The sequence below is a fragment of the Zootoca vivipara genome, chromosome 12 (assembly GCF_965207765.1).
Source record: "Zootoca vivipara chromosome 12, rZooViv2.hap1.1, whole genome shotgun sequence".
NCBI classification, from domain to species: domain Eukaryota; kingdom Metazoa; phylum Chordata; class Lepidosauria; order Squamata; family Lacertidae; genus Zootoca; species Zootoca vivipara.
Window position 1 is genome coordinate 921,502 of NC_142595.1, and position 21,238 is coordinate 942,739.

The 21,238-nt window shown below is 48.2% G+C and overlaps 1 protein-coding gene across 2 annotated transcripts in view; it reads right to left on the reverse strand.

Annotated features, from left to right (window-relative positions):
- The window catches only part of MYO1H (myosin IH), a 93,953-nt gene that overhangs the window by 17,184 nt on the left and 55,531 nt on the right, over window positions 1–21,238 (reverse strand). For both annotated transcript variants that reach the window (XM_035134371.3, XM_060282092.2), the window contains exons 7-22: window positions 17,261–17,359; window positions 15,719–15,832; window positions 14,765–14,836; window positions 14,553–14,672; window positions 13,123–13,190; window positions 11,120–11,225; window positions 10,082–10,162; window positions 8,719–8,810; window positions 8,421–8,515; window positions 7,364–7,410; window positions 6,070–6,150; window positions 5,185–5,290; window positions 4,481–4,598; window positions 3,444–3,557; window positions 3,066–3,142; window positions 1,800–1,868 (exon numbers count right to left, since the gene is read on the reverse strand). In XM_035134371.3, the coding sequence (XP_034990262.2) occupies window positions 1,800–1,868; window positions 3,066–3,142; window positions 3,444–3,557; window positions 4,481–4,598; window positions 5,185–5,290; window positions 6,070–6,150; window positions 7,364–7,410; window positions 8,421–8,515; window positions 8,719–8,810; window positions 10,082–10,162; window positions 11,120–11,225; window positions 13,123–13,190; window positions 14,553–14,672; window positions 14,765–14,836; window positions 15,719–15,832; window positions 17,261–17,359 (1,459 nt within the window). The remainder of the gene's footprint in view (window positions 1–1,799; window positions 1,869–3,065; window positions 3,143–3,443; window positions 3,558–4,480; window positions 4,599–5,184; window positions 5,291–6,069; window positions 6,151–7,363; window positions 7,411–8,420; window positions 8,516–8,718; window positions 8,811–10,081; window positions 10,163–11,119; window positions 11,226–13,122; window positions 13,191–14,552; window positions 14,673–14,764; window positions 14,837–15,718; window positions 15,833–17,260; window positions 17,360–21,238) is intronic.

A 21,238-nucleotide genomic window follows, 5' to 3' on the forward strand; every position in this document is an offset into this window, starting at 1 on the left:
CCTCCTGCTTTCCCCTTATCTTTTCTAAAAAATAAAGTTTCCTGAAGTGTGTGCAATGGCCAACATCAGGGCTTTGGAATCCCCATGCTGGGAGGTGTGGTTCAGAAACCCCTGGGGGCAGCGGCATAGCTAGCCGCTCGGTTGCCCGGTGCAGTGCGTGCATCCTGCAGCCGATGTGGGGCAAGCCAAGGGAGGAGGCACTGCATGGAGACTCTCCGCAACCTCCCCCTCAGCTGTAGGGCGGCTGAGGTGGTGGGCAGACGCAAGCCCCACCCTGCCCCAAAAAGCAGTGCAGAGCTTGCAGGCAGTCTGCTCGCTGCCCCCCCCTCAGGAGAGACTCCTGGCTCAGGCACACTGCAGGCCCTGTGGTATGACACTTAGTGCCCCCCACCTCACCTAGCTACCAGTGGCGTAGGAAGGGGGGTGCAGTGGGTGAGTTATTTTTTCAAAAAAAAGTGTTGGGAGCCCAAATTTTATTTATTTATTTTAAAAACACATTTTTTTGCCATTTTGTCACCCCCCTCAGTGATGAAACCTGGGGCAGCCCACACCCACCTCACCCCCCTTCCTACAGCACTGGCTGGTCAAAGGTCCCCCCTTCCCACTTCAACATATCAGTTGTTTTATAGAGTTTTAAATATTTTATTGCAAAGCTGCTTGTAAGTACAGTGGTACCTCTACTTACGAATGACTCGACTTACGAATGTTTCTACTTATGAATGGAGCTCCGCCCGCCATCTTGGATGCGGTTCAGATAGGGTTGCTTCGACTTACGTTTTTTTTCTCCCAATGCATTCCTATGGGATTTTTTTCGACTTACAAATGTGCATTCGGAACGCATTAAATTCGTAAGCAGATGTACCACTGTAATAGTAATGAATAATAACATCACATAATTGTGGCAGAGAACAGACAGCAGAGGGCAACAATGCGCTGCTCTTGCTGAAGTCCCAAGTAAACACTGAATTAATTTCTTTGTTTAGCTGCACTATTCTGAAAACTAGGAGACAGAGAAGTTGATCAAAGAAATTAATTCCGGAGAATAGACCCCAAGTATGTTCTCCAGTGCCACGTCCCAGCTGAAATGGGAACCTGTAAAGCAGGCATGTCAAACTTGCGGCCCTCCAGATGTTTTGGACTACAATTCCCATCTTCCCCAACCACTGGTCCTGCTAGCTAGGGATCATGGGAGTTGTAGGCCAAAACATCTGGAGGGCCGCATGTTTGACATGCCTGCTGTAAAGGAAAGGAAAGCTACCCACCCCCTCCAATCCAGCCAGGCACTAAAAGAACTTGTAACTAAGAACAGGGGCCCAAGTTTTATTTTATTAAACTGTAAGCCTGAGAGCAGGAACCCCCTTGTTTCTGCTACATTCTAGCAGAGGCAGATCGCCCTGGGTGTCATTGCTGGGGGAGGAGACATTTGGTGCACCACCCGCCCATGACTCCCAAGGCTACCCCAAGCAGTCGATGGGGGGGGCGGCAAAAAAATTTCCACGCTGGGGGCCACCTGACCTTGCTACGCCTCTGCATTCTGGGACACTTTCCAGCTGAAGAGGGGGCTAACCATTGTTTACATCAAAGCAATAAATACGCAGCAAATTAATGTTCGTTAGTAACATTCAGAATTGAAGCAAGAAGCTGAATGCTAGAAATCAGCATTTGAAATAAAGACGTTTTGGGTCTCTATTCCAAATAATGCATTTTTTATTTAAAAATCCCGAATTAGTACAAAACTGTGTTTTTTTGAGGTGAAGCAAGATCCCCTGGGGTTTTCGCAGCCAAGATCTGCTACTTACCTGCTTCCCTCATCTTTTGGAACTCACGCTTCCCTAAGCATCCTTTGTATTTGGCTTGTATTCTGGAAACTGAAAAGGAAAAGCACCTTGGAGTCAGAGAATGGTAGAGTTGGAAGGGATCCCCAAGGGTCATCTAGTCCAACCCCCTGCAATGCAGGAATCTCAGCTAAAGAATCCATCACAGATGGCCGTCCAAGCTCTGTTTAAAAAACCTCCAGTGAAGGAGAGTCTGCCACCTTCCAAAGGAATCCAGAGCTTACATTTCCCTGAAACCATATTTGTGAGGTGAAAGTCCACATTCCAAGTCTGGTTTTAAACATGGGACAGGCAACCAGCGACAGCCGTTCAGATGCTGCTGGGCTCCCAGCTCCCCTCTGCCCTGGCAGCCAGCACAGACAATGGGCAGGGGCAGGATGAGAGCAGGAGTCCAGCCACTCGTTCCCCACCCTTGAAGGACAGAAGGCTAAAATGCTTCTGGCGGGCACAGGGTTGACCATGCCGAGGGAAGGCTGAGGAGGTGAACAAAACAACTAGTTAGTAGATAGACAAAGACTGTTACACACCACCTCCAATTTCCACAGCAGAGCAGAGTTCCAGGCACTTAGCTGGGCCTGCGTTTCGTTTTGGACAATGAGTCCCAGCAGAGACTGTGCTGTCTTTATGATATATGGTTCATTTACACATATATGCAAACTGAGCCTAGGGAGGAGGGGTTCAAAGCATTAGACTCCATGAAGGTCCCATCTCTTCCACTCCTCTGCCTCTGATTCAATCAGACACCCCCATAAATTTCTGCAGTAATCTACAGATTTCCTTTTTTAAAAATCTGCACCAAAAATCAATTTACATATTCCATTACAAAATACAAAATCTAAACAAGGATTGTATCTCAAGGTATGCATTTCTAAACACACTTTATCCTAAAATATGCCTTTTAAGTGGATTTTTGTTTATATCTTTAGCCAACAGCTGTACTGAAAAATCCAAAAAAGTGCAAAATCTGGAGGATGTTTACATTCTAATCAGTGCAAATTAAATCAGCTCATGTAAAACTGCAGACCAAATGAAATTCTCCTCCATTCCTAGTTGCAAAACCCACCTGCTTTTAGCAATCCTAAATTTCCTGCAGGCCATATAAACTGCAAGGCTGTGGCCTTCTCAGATGCCGCCTAGAACAAACCCTCACAGAAACAAGGTGGCATCAAAGTATTCAGTTAAAAATGACTTTCGGGGATTTGCAAGATCAAAAGTGGGCAAATTACATACCTAGCCGATTTTTTCTGAATTCAAAGGCATCTTCTGTGGCAAACAGAGTTCTTGGGAAACGGATGAATATTTTGGTCCTAAACAAGAGAAAAGCATCCAATGAAATGCAAACACCCAAAAATCTATCATTTGCTCTAATTTAAGCACTTCCAGGAAAAGATGGGCAAAATCTGTCCATTTCCGTTTTTCCCCATTTCCCACTTTTAAGTTCAGTTCACCACATTTCCACATCCATTTGCAGTTTTTAAAAACACAAGTTGTCATGAAAACACATTTGACACACATTTATCCTAGCAGACACTCTTCTGTAATATTTTGCCCAATGTACACATTTTTGCAAGCAATTCATCCTAATGCCTATTTGTATGTTGCTCTTACTTTCCCATTTTGTACTCTTCTGGCTTGTAGCCAATATGCTTGATGAGCTTCTCAACTCCTTTGGCAGCCGTCCCTTGCCAGTAAGGCCAGGTATCCGGACACAGGGACTTGTACCTAAAAACAAAATTATAAATAAATTCAGGGACTGAGGGAAAGTGTGTTCCAATCAAATCTCCTGACCCATTTCTGACCTTCCTCTCTGGAGCTGGAGTCAAGTGTACTCAAAGCAAAACAGTTAGGTTAACTCTGTTCAAAGAAACAAAGCAGCGCAGGCCTAGTGGTCACAGCGGTCCTTCCCAGCAGCTCTTGCCCCATGAGGCATTTGCAAGGGCTGAAGATCCCTCTTTTCCACCACTCTCCAAGGCTCCTCACCCGATTCCTTCCCCAGCAGCTTAAGGCTCCGTCTGCTTCTCTCTCTTTCCTCGGCCCTCTTCCTTTCTCGGCGTGTTCTAGACCAGGGCGAAGGGGAACTGGTCACAGCAAGAGGGGGAGACTCTCCAGCAGCCGGTCTCAACGCTGTCTCCTGGGCCCCGTCCTCTCCGCCACAGACTCTGCCTGCTCACCAAACCCTGTGGCCTCTTCCAGCACCTCCTCCTGCCAGTCTGCTCCCTCTTCTCCCTCTGACCCCTCATTGTCATCCCACCCCCACTCCCCAGGCCCCAAACCTTCTTCCTGTGGGGGTGCCTAGCTGGTTCCTCCCACCACAACTCTGCAACCAACCAGTCCATGAAACCTCCCTTTACTTTGCCTATAGGGCAGTTGGTGCAGTGAAAGTAAGAACGTAATCAAAGCCTGCTGGATCAGGCCAATGTCCTACCTAGACCAGGATCCTGCTCTCACAGAGGCCAACCACATGCCTCAGTGGGAAGCCCCAAGTGAGACTGGAGCACAAGAGCAACTCTCCCCTTCTTTGGTTTTGTCTCCAACCAGCCAGCCACGATGAAGGCGGCTCTGCCTTGCCTCCACTGTCGGAGGCAGTAATGCTTCTGAATACCACTTGCTGGAAACAAGGGTGGGGGGAGAGCTTTGGGACTCACCTTTGCAGAAAGTGCTCATACTTCCGACGGTAAGCAAAGCCGGCTCGCCTCACCCGCAGGTGCTCCATCAGGCCCAGGTACTTCACCTGGTGCCTTATCAAGGAGTCATCAAATTTGTCTGCAAAAGACAAAACCCACACCAAGGACAGGAGGTTGTTGCTACCAGCTGGATGAGGGCACATGTGCAAACAGGGGCGGAGGAAGGGGGTGTGGTTGGTGTGGGCCGCCCTGGGTGTCACCACTGAGGGGGGTGACAAATGCCGGGCGGCACTCGCTGCGGATGGGGGTATTGCTCAGAAGGGTGGTGGGAATGGGTGATTGGCTGATAGGAGTGGTGAACCTGTAGATGACTGTTAACGACTGCAATTGGTCTTGCAGGGAAAAGCAAGGGCTGAGGTGCTAAAGAAAGCTTTTCCCTGCAAGACCAATTACAGTCGTTAACAGTCATCTACAGGTTCACCACTCCTATCAGCCAATCACCCATTCCCACCACCCTTCTGAGTAATACCCCCACCCCCACCCTCTGACTATACATAAGGGTCTGGTGACTTCTGTTTCAGTGTATCTGAAGAAGTGTGCATGCACACGAAAGCTTATTATCATTATCATCATCATCATTATTATTATTATTATTATTATTATTATTATTATTATTATTATTTACATAATGCACCCTTCTGCTGAGTTCCCGGAGGTAACCTTACCAGCCGCTTTGTCATCATTGGGTTTAATGCATCGAATGTAGGATGGTTCTTTCGACATGAGGATGTCTATCAAACTAGCCAGGCTGTTTTTGAACTGAGTTGCCACCTGAGCAAATAGAAAGGACTTGTTCAAAACAGTTACACAGAATGTCACCTAGGAAGTACGGTTCCAAGGACAAATCATAAAAATGTAAGTGCCCCCCCCCAATTAATACAGGATTGCTGGCAGGACTGTGGTTTCTGGGGGACATCCTTCTATCTGTGGTGGAATCACCCTCAGGTTTCATTATTTTGATCTCAAGCATATGAAGAAATATCTTAAATATCTGGCTTCCCCACAACTGTCGTCTCTCCACATATTCCATAACTACTACATGAAAGCTTGTCTCCTGAAAGAGCTTCTGACATGGATGTTAGATGCCGCTGGCATTTCAAAAGCTCAGCAATTAAAACCCGGGGGGGGGGGGGTGTCTATATTTGTCCTTGTGGTATAAGAACTTAGGGACTCGGGCTATTGTAGGAAAAAATGACACATAAGCTGTGTGCTTCCAGGGAGGTGGAGGATCCAGAGCACTTTCATGTCATCTGGCTGGGTTTTATTTCCTGTGCTTCAGACTCAAATGCCCCCCCCCCCCGCATTCACCATCCATGCCACCTTGGGAAATAGGGATGTCTCAACTTATATTGGTATGTCTTTCCCTTAGTATTTATTGTTTGTACTGCACTTTTCAGTTGTTAGCAAAGGCAATAAAGTTTTTTTTTAAATTAAGCCCCCCCCCCCCCCGCCACTTTCAACAAAATTGTTAAAGTTTCAAGCTACGTCACTTGAAGTTTGCGTCAAGCTCAGCCTTGACATCTAGGCTCACATGTATGGGATAAACTCACAGTCTCAGGCCTCCTTCGGTTGTCCAGCTCCGTCAGGTGGAAACATTCTCTGAGGATCCCATTTTTGGACCTGCACAGCACCTGGGATCAAATGAAAATAAAGCAAAGTCACTGGGAAGGTCAGAGCACGGGTGGCCCATTCAAAATTTGCTGGGGGAGGGAAATGATGCAAAATTTCTAGACGTGCATGGGGCACAGGAAGCTGGAGAAAAGACACCTCCTTTAAAAATCATGGACATTGGGGGGGCATGGAAAATTTGCAAATCCCAAGTTAGATCTTGCTGTTAAAATGAAACGTAACCCAAGCTTTGACTTTAGAAAACAAGAGAACACATCAGAACACAAAGTCACCAGAATTATCCCACGTGAGAGCCTCACACTATTAAAACGTATCATTCCTCCTACTGCTGATGCTACAGTTGTGAGTGCCATTGTTTAGGCAGGCAAAACGGCAGCACCCAGCACCAAGTGAGAGATATCCGCAGGCTTGAGTGGGGGGAAACCCCTGAGGCTTGCAAATCTTTTTTAAAAAAGAAAGGCACGGAGAGGAGTCCAAAGAGGACCGGGGTCTTCAGTGCCCACAGAATGCAGACTGGCTGGCTGTTGAGACTGGAGAGAGGAGGAATGGAAGGGCAGATTTGCAACAGGGGCTAACTTGGGGCTTCCAAAGGTCTCCTCTCCAGACCATGGCTCATGTTTCAAGTTTGCTTTTGGGCAATTTAAGATTGCTGGAGAGGAGAGAGGGGAGGGGGGTCCACCACCAGCGCTGCACTACACAGTAAATCTAGCTACCCTATAAGCAGGGGTGGGGGGGGAGATCCGGGGGAGGGCGGTCAGGAAAAAAAGATCAGGGACTCGGGGGCCCTGTCTCCCCCCCGAACTCTCTCTACTTAGGTCCAATCAGGTAGTGTTATCTGTTGTTACCAGATCAGACATCAGACCCCTAAAACATCCTTTGTTTTACATGAAATAATTTGTGTATTATTTATGTACTGGGTTTATGTATTTAAATATACAGTGGTACCTCAGTTTTCGAACGTAATCCATTCCGGAAGATCGCTCGACTTCCAAAACATTTGAAAACCGAGCATTTACTTCCGGAAGCATTTACTTTCGGAAAACTCAATACGGAAACCGCATGGCACGTTCAACTTCCGAGACGTTCAAAAACCGAGGTACCACTGTATATGTAAGAACATGTGCCCATGTTGCTATTTAAATTAGCCATTCAAGTCTCATAGATAAGGCAGGATAGAAGCCCAAACAAATTAACACAATTAAAAGATGTGTTTACCTCTTTAAGGTTCCGGTACAGCAGGTCATTATTTTTCTCCAAGAATCCTGGAATTCGGGTGGAATGGGGAAATAAAAGTGAATTTAAACACAAAAAATAATAGAATCATAGTGGCTAGGAGCCATTGATAGCTGTCTTCTTTGTGAAACAAATCCCAAATTGATGCCCACCCCACATTTTGTGGGACTGAACTCCTTCTTTCTTCACTTCAGCAGCCCAAAAGAAACTTAGCCTGAGGATTAGATGTCATGTGCTAGATGTAGCTAGTTAATGTAAGAAGGTCAGAAGAGCCTGCTGGATCAGGCCAGTGGAGGCCCCTCTAGCCCAGCATCTTGTTCTCACAAGGGCCACTAAGATGCCTGTGGGAAACCAGCAACCAGCATTTGGAAGCGGCACAGCCTCTGACCAGGGGAACCATATCTATGGGGCTGTGGGGGCTGAGCTCCCCCCAAAATCTTCCAGGCCCCCTCAATATTCTGCAGCCTACATAATGGAAGAAAGCCCAATGGGGCCTGTTGCGCCCTCCCAAAGGCCCAACGTGGCTGCAATGGGATCCACCTGGCACCCACAATGTTGGGCAGAACCCGGCACGCCTAGCTCTGAATGTGGAGGCAGAGCAGTTATTGTAGCTAGTAGAAATCATAGAATCATAGAATCATAGAGTTGGAAGAGACCACAAGGGCCATCCAGTCCAACCCCCTGCCAAGCAGGAAACACCATCAAAGCATTCCTGACAGATGGCTGTCAAGCCTCTGCTTAAAGACCTCCAAAGAAGGAGACGCCACCACACTTCTTGGCAGCAAATTCCACTGTCCTGCTCCAAATTCGCCCAACGCTTTTTGAAAGCCATCCAAGTTGGTGGCCACCCCTGCCTCTTGTGGAAGGGAGTTCCATTTGCGTGTCCTGAATCTTCCAACATTCCGTTTAATGGGATGTCACTGGGGTTTAGTTCTGACACTCTTTAACCTGGTCTGGTCTTGTCTGAGTGTATCTGGTCTGGTGGCACCGCCAATGTGGCACCTCCAAGCCAGCAGAGGCTGGGCTCTCGCTTTCTCACCGACAGTGCAATAGGTCACCTCTCCAGCATAGTGAAGAAGGCGGAAGTCCACCCAGTCAATGGATTTCCGCGTCTTCTGGTCAGCAAGCTTCCGCCTGGAGACAGAAAGAGAAGAGGTCAAAACCTTTCCGTTCCAGGGGGGCAGCACATTTGCCCCTCCCTCAGGGTCAAACAGATGAGCTGGGTGGGCTGGGCAGGGCCAGGGGGTGCTCTGAACGCAAAAGGGCTCTCCAAGGAAGTGAAGGGCATGTGGGAAGCAGGTCTCCTCTGGGGGAGGTTACGGAGCGTAGGTGCATACGTCACGAAGTGGGCATGGTCTCCTACTTTCTCCTCCAACTTTTCCAGAAAGCTCAGGTCCGTCGCTTCTCCAGGCCGCAGGCATTCTTCATCCTGACAAAGGAAGGAATATGAGGAGTCTTGCCCATTCTTCAGCTAGCCAAAACTGAATTTCCTCGGGGGGGGGGGAGGCCACATTCTCCCCATACATTTAAATCACCATGACACCACTTCAAACAGTCATGGGTCCCCCCTCCCCAAAGGATTCTGGGAGCTGGGGTTTGGAAGGGCGCTCAGAGCTGACCTCTGTTCCCCTCAGGTCCAGTTCCCCAGGATGCAAAATCCCACAAACCACAAAGGACAGATTGAAATGCCTCCCTGGGCCACTGCCAAGTCTGATGAAGTTTCCACTAATGAGAGTTCTGGCCTCAGGTTGCCCATCTATAAATCATTTGGCTCCATTTCTCTGTCAGCAGGCAAGGAGGCATGTGAAAAGCTATCCATTCTTGAATAACTCCTTTTATCCCTGAAAACCCACCACTTTGCTGGTTTCCTGGGGGTGAGAGCACAAGTCCTTCGTCCATGGAGGTGGAGGAGGTGGAGGAGGAGGAAGAGGAAGAGGAAGAAAATGGCTCATGCCCACCACTGGAGGCAGCTGTGCTCCTGAAGGCCGGTGGCTGGAAGATGCAGGGAATGCCCTCGAGGGCTCTTTCCTCATGCTCTACCAACTGAGCTAACATGACCAGAAAGATGCCCATCCCTGGCAGCCAGGCATCCCTGGGGTGTTGACACCACCAAACTAAAACTTGGTTGAAATTGGTTTAACTACTGCACCCGACTCAGAAAGAAACTTTGGAACTTGAAATATACTCTGAGTCGAGAGTGAATTTCATGCTCTTTATTCAGCTCATAGTCATCAAGGAGAAGAAGAGAAGAATGGCTCTTTTCCCCAAACCATCTGCTTATATACATTATTTACACAATGGGCCTTGCGTGATTGGCTACTTCAGGGCTACAACTGTGGGCCAATCAGGTTGTGGATTGACTTCTGCCTGCAGCCTGATTGGCTGCTCCTACAGGCCAATCAGGTTGCAGATTCACTTCTACCAGCCGCCTGATTGGCTACTCCTGCAGGCCAATCAGGTTGCGGATTCACTTCCACCTGGAGTTGGATTGGGTAGCTCCTGCTGACCAATCAGACTGCTGATTCTGAATCCTATTGTTCTAGGATTCAGCTCAGTACATAACAGAACTGTAGTTTTGGAAGGGTGTGTGACTAATTGGCCATTAGAAACTCCCTAACCATTCCCAGTACAGTATACTTTTGGCAGGCAGTCATGACTTTTAAACATTTTAAACTTTTAAACATGCATCTTCTCTCTTACCAGTATGGAAATGATCCCCTTGTGTTTCTCTTCCACGAGGTCACATATGATCTTGTTGTTGAAGTATGGGATTGGCTCCCACTGGAATGAGAAGCAAAAACAGAGACTCAAGAGGGCTTCCTGCAAAATTAAAAAGTCACACCTGGTGCACACAACTTTTCTGTCAGCAAAAGCATCTCTTTGAGATCCAGGTGTGTGGGGGGGGGGCTATTTTGGGGACAGGAGTCCTTGGGACAATCTAAGGCTGAAGATCTGAGGTGAGATTTGGACAGAGAATTCAAACAAGAAATTAAACTCCCTCTGGGCTGGAGATTAACAAGGGGTGAGCTGCAGCAAAATGTTGCTGTATGAGGCACTCCTGTTTGGGTTTCCAAGTGCTTCATTCCATCTTACCCCTCCCACCTCATTTTCTACATACACCTCGCAAAAGCCCCTTCACCTTGGCATTCCATGGCCACATTGGGCACCCTCAAACCTCACTGAGTTGCTTCGGGGGGGGGGGGGAGGCTGCCTACCTTGAGGATTTTTTTCCTTAGAGATTTTATTTTCTGCTTCTGCAAACCTTGAGATTCTCCCAAAACCTATGCCCCCCCATCTCCATGCCCTATTTGGGCTATGCAAGGATTGGTCCCCTCAGTGTAATCAGCAGAAACAGGAGCAACAAGGCTCTTCAGAGAACTGAAGTGGGGTCTCTGCTCATGGTGTGCCCATCCCACTTCCCCCTCTGGGACACATTCAGCAGGTTTGGATATTGCTTTGAAAACTGGCAGTGTCTGTTTTGGCTGTTTGGGGTATGGGGGAACCTGTGTCCCGGCCAATTTCCAGCAAGGGTCAGGGAGCTGAAATCCTCCCACATCTGGAAGGCCAGTGATCACAATTGATCAGATCATCCAAGTCAATTTCCCCTGTGTTTATTTGAAATTTCATTCCATCCACATGTACTTAAATATGTGTTTTATCATAAGGAAGGATCTGACTGCTGACCAGGAAGGCAGTAAGAAATCTTTTTTTGTTGGGGGGGGGGACTGCGGCCTTTACCTCAATGCCCTCCAGTTCATACTCCTCCTGCTCAGCCTTCAGGGTCATCTCTATCAGCAGTTGCTGCAGCTTCTCATTGCAGTAGTTGATACAGAACTGCTCAAAACTTGAGAGGAAATTCCAAGTGCAGAAAAGTCATTTGAGAAATATGGGCATTTAATTCTCAAACAGGAGCTATATAACAGTGATCTATTAGACCAGGGGTTCCCAACAAAATTTTCTCGAGGACCCCTCATCGAGCCGCTATTGTGACAAGGACCCCCATTAATTCCTAATCCTAAAATTAAAAAGTGGTTTTATTTATTTTTCAGTTGTTTTCCTCTTTTCTTTATCCTTCTGGGGGGGGGCGCGTTGGTGTGGTGGTGGCTGTGGTGGCGGCGGTGTGATGGCCGTCTGGGGGTCGGGGGGTTTCCCTCTGGAGGGGGGGAGGTTTCTACCCTTTCACCTGGGTTGAGGGTGGTGGTGGGGCCCTCTCTTCCCTGTCGTCCCCTCTTCTTTTCTCCTCCTCTGGGGGTGGCTGTATTTGCGGCGGTTGCAGCGCCAGCGCCAGCAGGTTCGGTGCGGCCTTTGTTCTTCGGGTCCCCACGAGGCTCCCCGTGTGGCGCGCAGGAGCTGCGGGATTGGGGGCCTTCGCTTGGGGGGGGGCTCCTTCCCCCTCTTGGGCAGCTAGGGGTGATGGTGACTGCAGTCGCGAGGCAGGCCCCCCAGGATCGTTGCGTGGTGGGAGGTCTCGGGCTACGGAGCTCTGCTCGGCCGTTGGCCGGGCACCCTCGGCTTCGGCCCGGCGGGCCTGCAGGGGGCCTCAGCGGCTCCTCGCTTGCTCCGCCGGACGTTTCCGACGCCCACACGGTCGCCGCGGGGTCCGCGGCCTGGAACGTGGTTTTGGGCCTCTAGGCCCAGGGGTTCCACCGAGTCTCCGGCCGGGCGCACTCAGCCTTGGTCCGGTGGGGTCGCTGGGGGGCCTTCAGCGGCTCCCCGGTTGATCCACCGGGCTCGCTTGGCGCCCGCGCACCGGCGGCGGCAGTTCCGCCGGTTCCGGCGGGCCAGAGGCTTGGCATCTAATAGCATCTTGTGGACCCCTCTGGCATAGCTCGCGGACCCCTGGGGGTCCCCGGACCACCTGTTGGGAACCACTGTATTAAAAGCCTCCCTAAACAGGGCTGCCTTCAGATGTCTTCTAAAAGTCTGGTAGCTGTTTTCCTCTTTGACATCTGATGGGAGGGCGTTCCACAGGATGGGTGCCACTACCGAGAAGGCCCTCTGCCTGGTTCCCTGCAACTTGGCTTCTTGCAATGAGGGAACTGCCAGAAGGCCCTCAGCGCTGGACCTCAGTGTCCGGGCAGAACAATGGAGGTGGAGACGCTCCTTCAGGTATACTGGACCGAGGCCACTTAGGGCTTTAAAGGTCAGCACCAACACTTTGAATTGTGCTCAGAAACGAGCTAAAGAGGGTAAACCCATTTCTGCATTGCACCTGCAGTGCAGGTGGGGGGGTCATAGGATTGACAACTCTTCTAATCGTCCCCCCATCCCACCTGCCATGTCAGGGACAAGGAGTCCAATGTCAAAGAATCCAAGAACTGTAGAGCTGGAAGGGACCCCAAGGGTCATCTAGTCCAACCCCCTGCACTGCAGGAATCACAGCTGGAGAGTTCCTGACAGATGGCCATCGAACCTCTCTTTAAGAACCTCCAATGAAGGGCAGACCACCACCACTGATATGCGAGATTTCCACGTACAGGGATTTTAAATTTATTTCATTTTTACTTTTTCACCAAGGGCCCTTAAGGAAAATCACCCTGAGCAATTGGAAGTGGAAGAGCTCACAAAAGATGTTCCCCTCCTTTAGGTCTCAATACTCATAAGCAGGAGCTAAAAGTCAGCTTTTTTGTAAATGCTGTGACCATAAGCATATGGGGACCAGTCCAAAGTTTCCAGGCAGACCCACATAAAGCCCATTGCACTAATCAAGCCTGGAAGTGATCAGAGCACGAGTAACTTACCTGTTTGTCTCAAAAACCTCAAAGCCATAAATATCAAGCAGCCCAATCACAGTTTTCCTGGTGAGATCCTGCCAAGCAAAGCAAATAAATAAATAAATAACTACTTAGACAACTTAGGGGGATTAAATACAAAACATCATTTTCAGTTACTTGGTTTCCATTTGTCATATATCCTCACCCTCTCCAGATATTCCGAGTCCATTATGGGCAGGTACCGGTAGTATACCTAAACACTTTGGGCCTTTGCTTAAAAACATATAAATGACTTCCTTTGACATTCCAGATTATTGTTTCTACATATTACCTCTTTCTGTAATATGTAGATGGGCAGGGTATAAATCATAAATTATTATTATTATTATTATTATTATTATTATTATTATTATTATATGTCCCCTGGTTGCATCCATTTTCTTCTTCTCTTTATCAACAGGTAGTACTGAGACTCAGTTCAGAGTAAAGTTTTGTTATGTATGTTGTGTTAAAGTCTGAGAAAGTAAGGCAGCTTTGGAGAAGCAATTAGAAAGCTGTCAAGCAGCCAAATTGGCTGGACTACGTGACTAAAGTTTGCCCAGTAACCTAGAGGCCTAGCAACAGGCTGTGATTGGATGAAAGTTCCCTGATAAGCAGCATGACACTGCAAGGTGGTTGTTGGGGAGTTTTGAGAGAGTCTAGAGATAGTTGGTGTGTGTTAGATGAGAGAGCTGTGTATGGTAACTTGTAAATACTTTGCTTTTGGTTTTGCTCTGCTGTATATAATAAAAGCAACTAGAACTCAAGTTACTGTTCCTGAAGTTCTGTTCCTGAACCAGTACACTGGGATGCACAGTCTTGCAGGGTGTCCGCTGCGGGAGGATCAGTGTAAGATCCATCAATATGTTGTGTTTACTATTATGTATTTGTCTGAGAAAATTTCTATAAAAATCAATTTATAATAAAGAATAAGTTATCAGAATATTGGCTTATTGAGCACTACGATCCAGAGTTATAAAACTCAGTTACAACTCTGGGTTACAGTGCTCAGTAATTTTGATATTTTTTATATTTGTAGATATATTTTTGTTTTAATGTATGTTTTAGAGCTTTTATCTCTTTATTGTGAGTTGCTGAAAGAGGGGTTTTTGAAATAAGTTAAGTGGCCTATAGATGGATAAATAAGTAAATAAAATGACTTTTCCTACCTGGTTGCCCCTTTATCCATTGCTTAAGGGGGAAAGGTGGGCTCTGCAGAAGAATACACTCTGTTCTGGCCAGGCCTCCCTTCCCCAGGCAGCACAGGACCCAGAGAGGGGAATGTGGCCCGTCTCTCACAGACATGCTCCAAGGAGGAAGAGTTATCTTGGAACGACTGCCAGACTGCCAACTGCAATCATGGTTTTAAAAAAATGTTTCAAAAGATCACGTTGTATTAGCTACAGCAAGAGACTCACCTTGTTTGCTAAAGAGCTGTTGATTTTATTGACCAGCCAAGTAAATGTCCGCCCATAAATGGCCTTTGCCACTGCATCTCGAGCATAAAAGGCCAGGTCAACATCCAGTGGGGTTAAAACCTTTGGGGAGGAAGAGCACAAGGGTGGGGTCACCTAGTGAATTGGCTACTTCAGGTCTTTGCAAGCAAATCAGGAAAAGCATGTTGGCGTACCTCTTCAAACCGGGCTTCTATTTTTCTGTGAGTTAGGGACTCTTGCAGAATTGATAGGTGGACTCCCAAAAGCTAGAAAGAGAGGTGGGGGGAAAGGGACCTTAAATTTCAAAGTCCAGCAGTGCCTTTCATTAGGCGCAACCAAGGTTTTGTGCAAGCTTTAGAGTCCTCCATAACTCTTTTGTCAGGTGAGACAGGAAGTGCCCCTTGGACCTGGATCTGCCACCTGAGGCCACTGCTTCTCTCCAGCCTCCTTTTCTCTTTTCTTTTCCCCAGGTGGTGGGGGCAGAGGAGGAGGGGGCAGGGGGGCAGCTGGGCATTCTGCCTCAAGCAGCAAAAGGTCCTGCTCAGTATCATCTGTAGATGGAGAACACAGACTCTATCAGGCTATACCTAGGCAGGATTCTGGGATGAAGCAGCATTGGCTGCTCCACCATTTTTGGAAAAAAAAACAAAATCTGGTTGTGTTACCAAAATCTGTCTTGATGCCTCAAGTGAAACACAGTTAAGCAGAGGACACAAATACAGACTCTGATGTTTTCCTTACATAAGCGAAGCCAGAGATTTAATTATGGTGGTGTACATGGTAAGGACAGTCAACTGAAGCCAAATGGCAAGTAGCACCTAGTGGTTGGAGGGGACGCACTCCTGAAATGCAAATGCCGCGTTGAAGTAACAGAAAAACAGATTCTTCTGGTAGTATGCTGTTGTTGCTTCCTAAATTACCAGGCAGCTGGCAATGGCAGAAAAGGAGGTTCAACCCAGATGAGCCTACCCTGTGGGTTCCTTCACCATCTGAAGTGGATTAAAGATGGATTAAATGGGGGAGGAATACAGAATGGCATTTGATGATTTGGCATCATGTGGATGCAAATGAATAGCAAGAACCTATGAGAGAATCCACTGGAAGCTGCTGCTCCCACCTGCCTCCTGCCACCCCCACCAGGCAGGTACCTTTGAGATCCACTTGATCTGGGAGCCTGTAGTGATGATAGCATGGCCGTTGCTATCCTCTTCAAACTGGATGTTTCCCAGATGCAGGACGCTGGCAATTACTCCAAAGAGGTTCTGCGCACACAGAGAGTCGGGTGAGCACAAGAAAGGGCAACTAGCAGAAGAACAAAGTACGCATGGCTGGCAGAACCTTGCAGACCAGCTGCCTCCTCAGAGCCTGAAGCTGGTATTACTCCAGTCTGCACATACTAGATAACCTCAGAAACAGCATTTCACTTCCAATTTATGCTCTGCACCTGCCTGCCGCAGAACAGCACCTTCACAGCAGAAAAACAGAAGAGCCCTCCTGGATCAGGCCAAGGCCCTGTCCAGTGCAGCACCTGCTCTCAGAGCAACGAGCTCTTGCTCCTACTTGGTAGCGTTGCTGTTGATCTATGTCTGCTCTCTTTCGGCCTGACTTCTTACTTTGTTTCTTACACGAATGTGGGTGCACGCCCACTTTTCCTAGTGTGTGTTAGGTTTGATAGGGAAATTTGGATCAGCTCCTATAGGTTTCTCAACACCAGGTATATGGCTTCTTCAACGGTGCATTTTTCAAGTTGGATAGCAAGTTCCCTTAAGTGCCCTCCATCTGGACTTCTTGGTCTCTTCTTCTAATTCAGAGACCCCCTCACCCAAATGTGGCCCACTGCCCTTGCTCAGCTGCTCCTCCCTCTTTACACAGAGTTCCTTAGTCCCCACTTCCAACCTTCTAACCACAGTTTGCTTCTTCCTTCCTCACTTGCTGTTTGAGCGATGGCTTTGATTTGTGCATGAACTTCATTTAGAGTTCTGTTCATTGGGGACAGAATCCTAGAATGGAAGAGTTTTAAGGGACCCCAAGGGTCGTCTGCCATCTGCTAATGCTTTTCACGTGAGACTGAACTGTGTTGCTCAGGCTCCCTCCCATGACAGATCACTTTTTAACTTCACGACCTCGTTGCTGTGAGCCCCACCATTTCTTCTTTGCTAAAGTGTTCAGAACCATTGGATGGTCTGCCAAGCATGTTTCAGCCTCCTGCTGGTGGTAAGCTTCATCCCCAGTTTGTTCCAGGTCAACTGGTACTTTAATGTCCATAAACGTTATTGCTTTATTAGTTATTTAGTCTTTCAGGGACAAAGACCTCATGGCTACGCAGCCGCCTTGCTCACGAGCAAGCCATATCCAACTTAGAAGTGTGAGGAGTGGAATCTCACTTTACATGCAAGGGAAGTAGCACGGCTTCCTGGCACCAGCAAAAAGTCCCTGGCTTAGCGCTCAGCACCCCAGGTAGGACTGGGAGAGACCCTGCCCCAAACCCTGAAGAGCAGCTGCCAGTATGGCAGGCACTACTGAGCTCAGCTGCCCAGTGGTCTGACGCCCTGCAAGGCAGCTCCCTATGCTCCTCTCAGCTCTTGACCAAAAAAAGCTTCCTGGCTTCTACAGGGATTCCAGTTTCCATCACCAAGCAGGGACCCACTTCCAAGCAACACCCCCTTCACCTGCCCCCCCTTTGTCTGTACCTCAAGGTCTCTTGCTTTGAAGTCAATGACAGTGAAAGCTTTGTGCACCGTCCTCCAGTCACTCCTGTCGTTGATAGAAGACACTTTGGCACAGCGCCCCTGTTGTGGGGAGAGGGGGGTGGCATGAGAAACTTCTGCACAGGCAAAGTGCATGGCGGAGTCTGGGATTGAAGTGGGTGAGGCTGGAGGTTTAACCCCACACAGAGACACAAAGGGATGAGCCACCCTAACCTTTTGCCCAGCTCCTTCAAGGCACAGGTCTGCACTTCAAAGCTCAGTGTCCAAGCACTCTTTATTTCACCCTTAAACCTTCCCCACAAAAACCCACTCTTTAAAGCTGGAGCACGACAAAAGGCAATTTGGGTTTTCCAGGGAAAGCCATTTGCTCCAATTCAGCATGAAAGAGCAGGTTTTCACAGGGAAAGCTTTGGAGAAAAAAGGGGGGAGAAGTGCTCAAATACTGAGCTTTCAAGCACCTGGAAAGCATGGAGGAAAGGCAAGTGTGGAAAAGCCAAAAGCTTACGGGGTAAGGATAAAATGAGGGTGGGGAGTGCCTTCCAAGTGCCTTCCTGAGCTCTTTGGAGGGAAGGCTAGATACAAAGACCACACATACATACAGTACATTTGGTTGCCTTCCATTTGGCAGCTTGGAGATGCAGTCAGGCTGCATAGAGGAAGAGCCTGGCTGTTGGACTGGGCAGGAGGCCAGCTGAGTCCCAGCTCCTCTTTCACACAGTGGGTGACCAGAGGCAAAACATGAGAGCAAGGCAGCCCACACTGATGCAGGTGGTGCACATTTTAAGGAACGCCCACTTATTTTGCACATCCTCAAACAAGATGCAGACCAAAGTACAAATATCTTTGGAAAACCATGCTTTTCTAAATTTTGTGGTGCCTAGGAAAATGAGCATATTAGGGCTAAGTGAGTATAAGGATACATATACCTGTATTAGTGATAGCAATGTAGAAAAATTCATTTTATTCCAGGAAATTGCTTGCAAAAATGTGTAATGAGGAGATTCACACTAAAATTCTGAACAAAAAAATTAACTTTTTTTTTACAGTGAGGCAGAAGTTTTGATAAACTGAATTTAAGAATGGAAAAACTGAGAAACCAAAGCTCATCCACCCTTAAGTCTGTCTGTGCTGATGCTCAATTGTATTTTTCTTCTGGGTCTGGCTCAGGATCATTTACACACTACACATATATTTTAAAAACTGAGCATTCCCTGGAAGCATCAGAATAACATAGTTTACAAATAAAATAGAATGGGAATATTCCTTTCTCCCTTTTCTAAATCAACGCCCACTGTTTTGAGATCCTTGGGGTCCTCTTTCCTGAAGCAAATGCTGAGTTTGTGCTGAGTTGCACACACAGCCTGACCTATTGCAAGTACTTGCCAAACTTCCAAGAGCATGGAATAACTTTTATTGCAGCCTGAGAAATAGATGAGTGGCTGTCATGAGCTCAAAGCACCTAACCAAAGGAGGATTTATGGCATGCTTCTGGAAGATACAAGAACCAAAGCAATAAATTGCACAGTCCCACCCTCTCTCCTGCTGGGTACCTGACACCTTCCTGCATCATCTGGTGTGAGTGTGACTGTTGACACAGCTTAAGAGGCCCAGAAAGACCTCCGGGACACTGCTGCTGTTGCTGCTTCGGTGAGTGCTTGGAAGACCGCTCCCTCCTCCTGCCAACTCCATCAGGCCTTGGGGACAGGCCCACACTCACACATACTCGGAGCAGCTCTCTGCAGCAAGCGACGAAAATGATTTTAAATGCTTAGGTGTTCTTAATTTGCTGCACCTTGAATGGTGGTTTTTTATGATTTTGTTTTGTTTTGTTTTGTTTGGGGTGGGGTAGTTTAATTTTAGTATTATTGTTTCTTGCTTTGTTTCTATTTTTATTATTTTGGTAAGTTGTTGTATAGTTTGTATTTGCTTTTTAAGGGGAAAGGGTCAGGGCTGCCTGGGAGGGGGCCTCAGCCAACAGAATGGCTGGGGCAGGTTCCACGGGGGGGGGGGGGAGGGGATGTACTGGGACACCCAATCTCAGTGATCACCGGCGAGCTAGGGACAAAGGTGAGAGCTGTTTCCTAGTTCTGCTGGATCTCTCAGCGGCCTTTGACACCATTGATCATAACATCCTTCTGGACCGTCTAGAGGGGCTGGGAGCTGGGGGCACTGTCATACAGTGGTTCCACTCCTTCCTCCTGGGCCTTGTCCAGAAAGTGGGGGGATGAGTGTTCAGACCCCTGGGGTGCCTCAGGGTTCTGTCCTCTCCCCCATGCTTTTTAATATCTATATGAAGCCGCTGGGAGAGATCATCAGGGGGTTTGGGCTGGGTGTTCATCAGTATGCAGATGACACCCAGCTCTACCTCTCTTTTAAATCAGAACCAGTGAAGGCGGTGAAGGTCCTGTGTGAGTGCCTGGAGGCGGTTGGAGGATGGATGGCGGCTAACAGATTGAGGTTGAATCCTGACAAGACAGAAGTACTGTTTGTGGGGGACAGGAGGCGGGCAGGTGTGGAGGACTCCCTGGTCCTGAATGGGGTAACTGTGCCCCTGAAGGACCAGGTGCACAGCCTGGGAGTCATTTTGGACTCACACCTGTCCCTGGTTAATTCTGTGTCCAGGGCGGCTGTCTACCAGCTCCATCTGGTACGCAGGATGAGACCCTACCTGCCCACAGACTGTATCGCCAGAGCGGTGCATGCTCTGGTTATCTCCCGCTTGGACTACTGCAATGCGCTCTACGTGGGGCTACCTTTGAAAGTGACCCGGAAACTGCAATTAATCCAGAATACAGCAGCTAGACTAGTGACTGGGAGTGGCCGCCGGGACCACATAACACCAGTCCCGAGAGATCTACACTGGCTCCCAGTACATTTCCGAGCACATTCAAAGTGTTGGTACTGACCTTTAAAGCCTCGGTCCTGTATACCTGAAAGAGCATCTCCACCCCCATCATTCAGCCCGGACACTGAGATCCACCACCGAGGGCCTTCTGGCGGTTCCCTCATTGCGAGAAGTGAGGTTACAGGGAAGCAGACAAAGGGCCTTCTTGGTAATGGCACCCACCCTGTGGAACGCCCTCCCAGCAGATGTCAAGGCAATAAGCAACTATTTTATTTTTAGAAGACAACTGAAGGCGGCCCTGTTTAGGGAAGTTTTTAATGTTTGATGCTGTACTGTTTTTAATATTTGGTTGGAAGCCACCCAGAGTGGCTGGGGAACCCCAGCCAGATGGGCAGGGTATAAATAAATTATTATTATTATTATTATTATTATTATTATTATTATTATTATTATTATTATTATTTTCCTTTGCAGAGTGCAAAAGATTTACCCATCCACAGTAGTGACTATGTGCCTATTTTTGCTCTGTCCACCAAAGACACTGCTCTGGGTTTGCTCCCTTCCAAATCAGGAGGCCTGCTCAGATCAGCAACTCTTGAGCGTGCTCCTCTGACGGCTGGGAATCCAAGCCTTTTGGGGTTAAAAAGAGTAAGGTGTGCCTCTGTTATTGGGTTCTTAGATGCCAAGTATCCCGTTTTTCGCGGGAAACCCCCGGATTTTAATCTGTTTCCCGCTGTTCTCCCGAATGGAGAAAAATCCCGGAAATCCCCCAGATTTCCTACCTGCCATGGAGCCTCCATTTTGGGTGCTGCTCTGACCATGTGTGGGCACCGGAAATAGGGCAGAGCGGCACCGGAAGTCGCTTCTACGCATGCCCATGCGGCCAACACCAAGATAGCTGCCGGGCATGCATAGAAGTGACTTCCGGTGCCGCTCTGCCCTATTTCCGGTGCCCACACATGGTCAGAGTGGCCCTGGAAGTTGCTTCTATGCAACTTCCGGTGCTGCGCCGCTGCTGATCCCACATTTTTCAGCGGGAGACTTGGCAGGTATGATTGGGTTGAAACTGCATGTTTCAGTAGTTACCAGAGAAACCTGGGCATAGAGAACAGAGC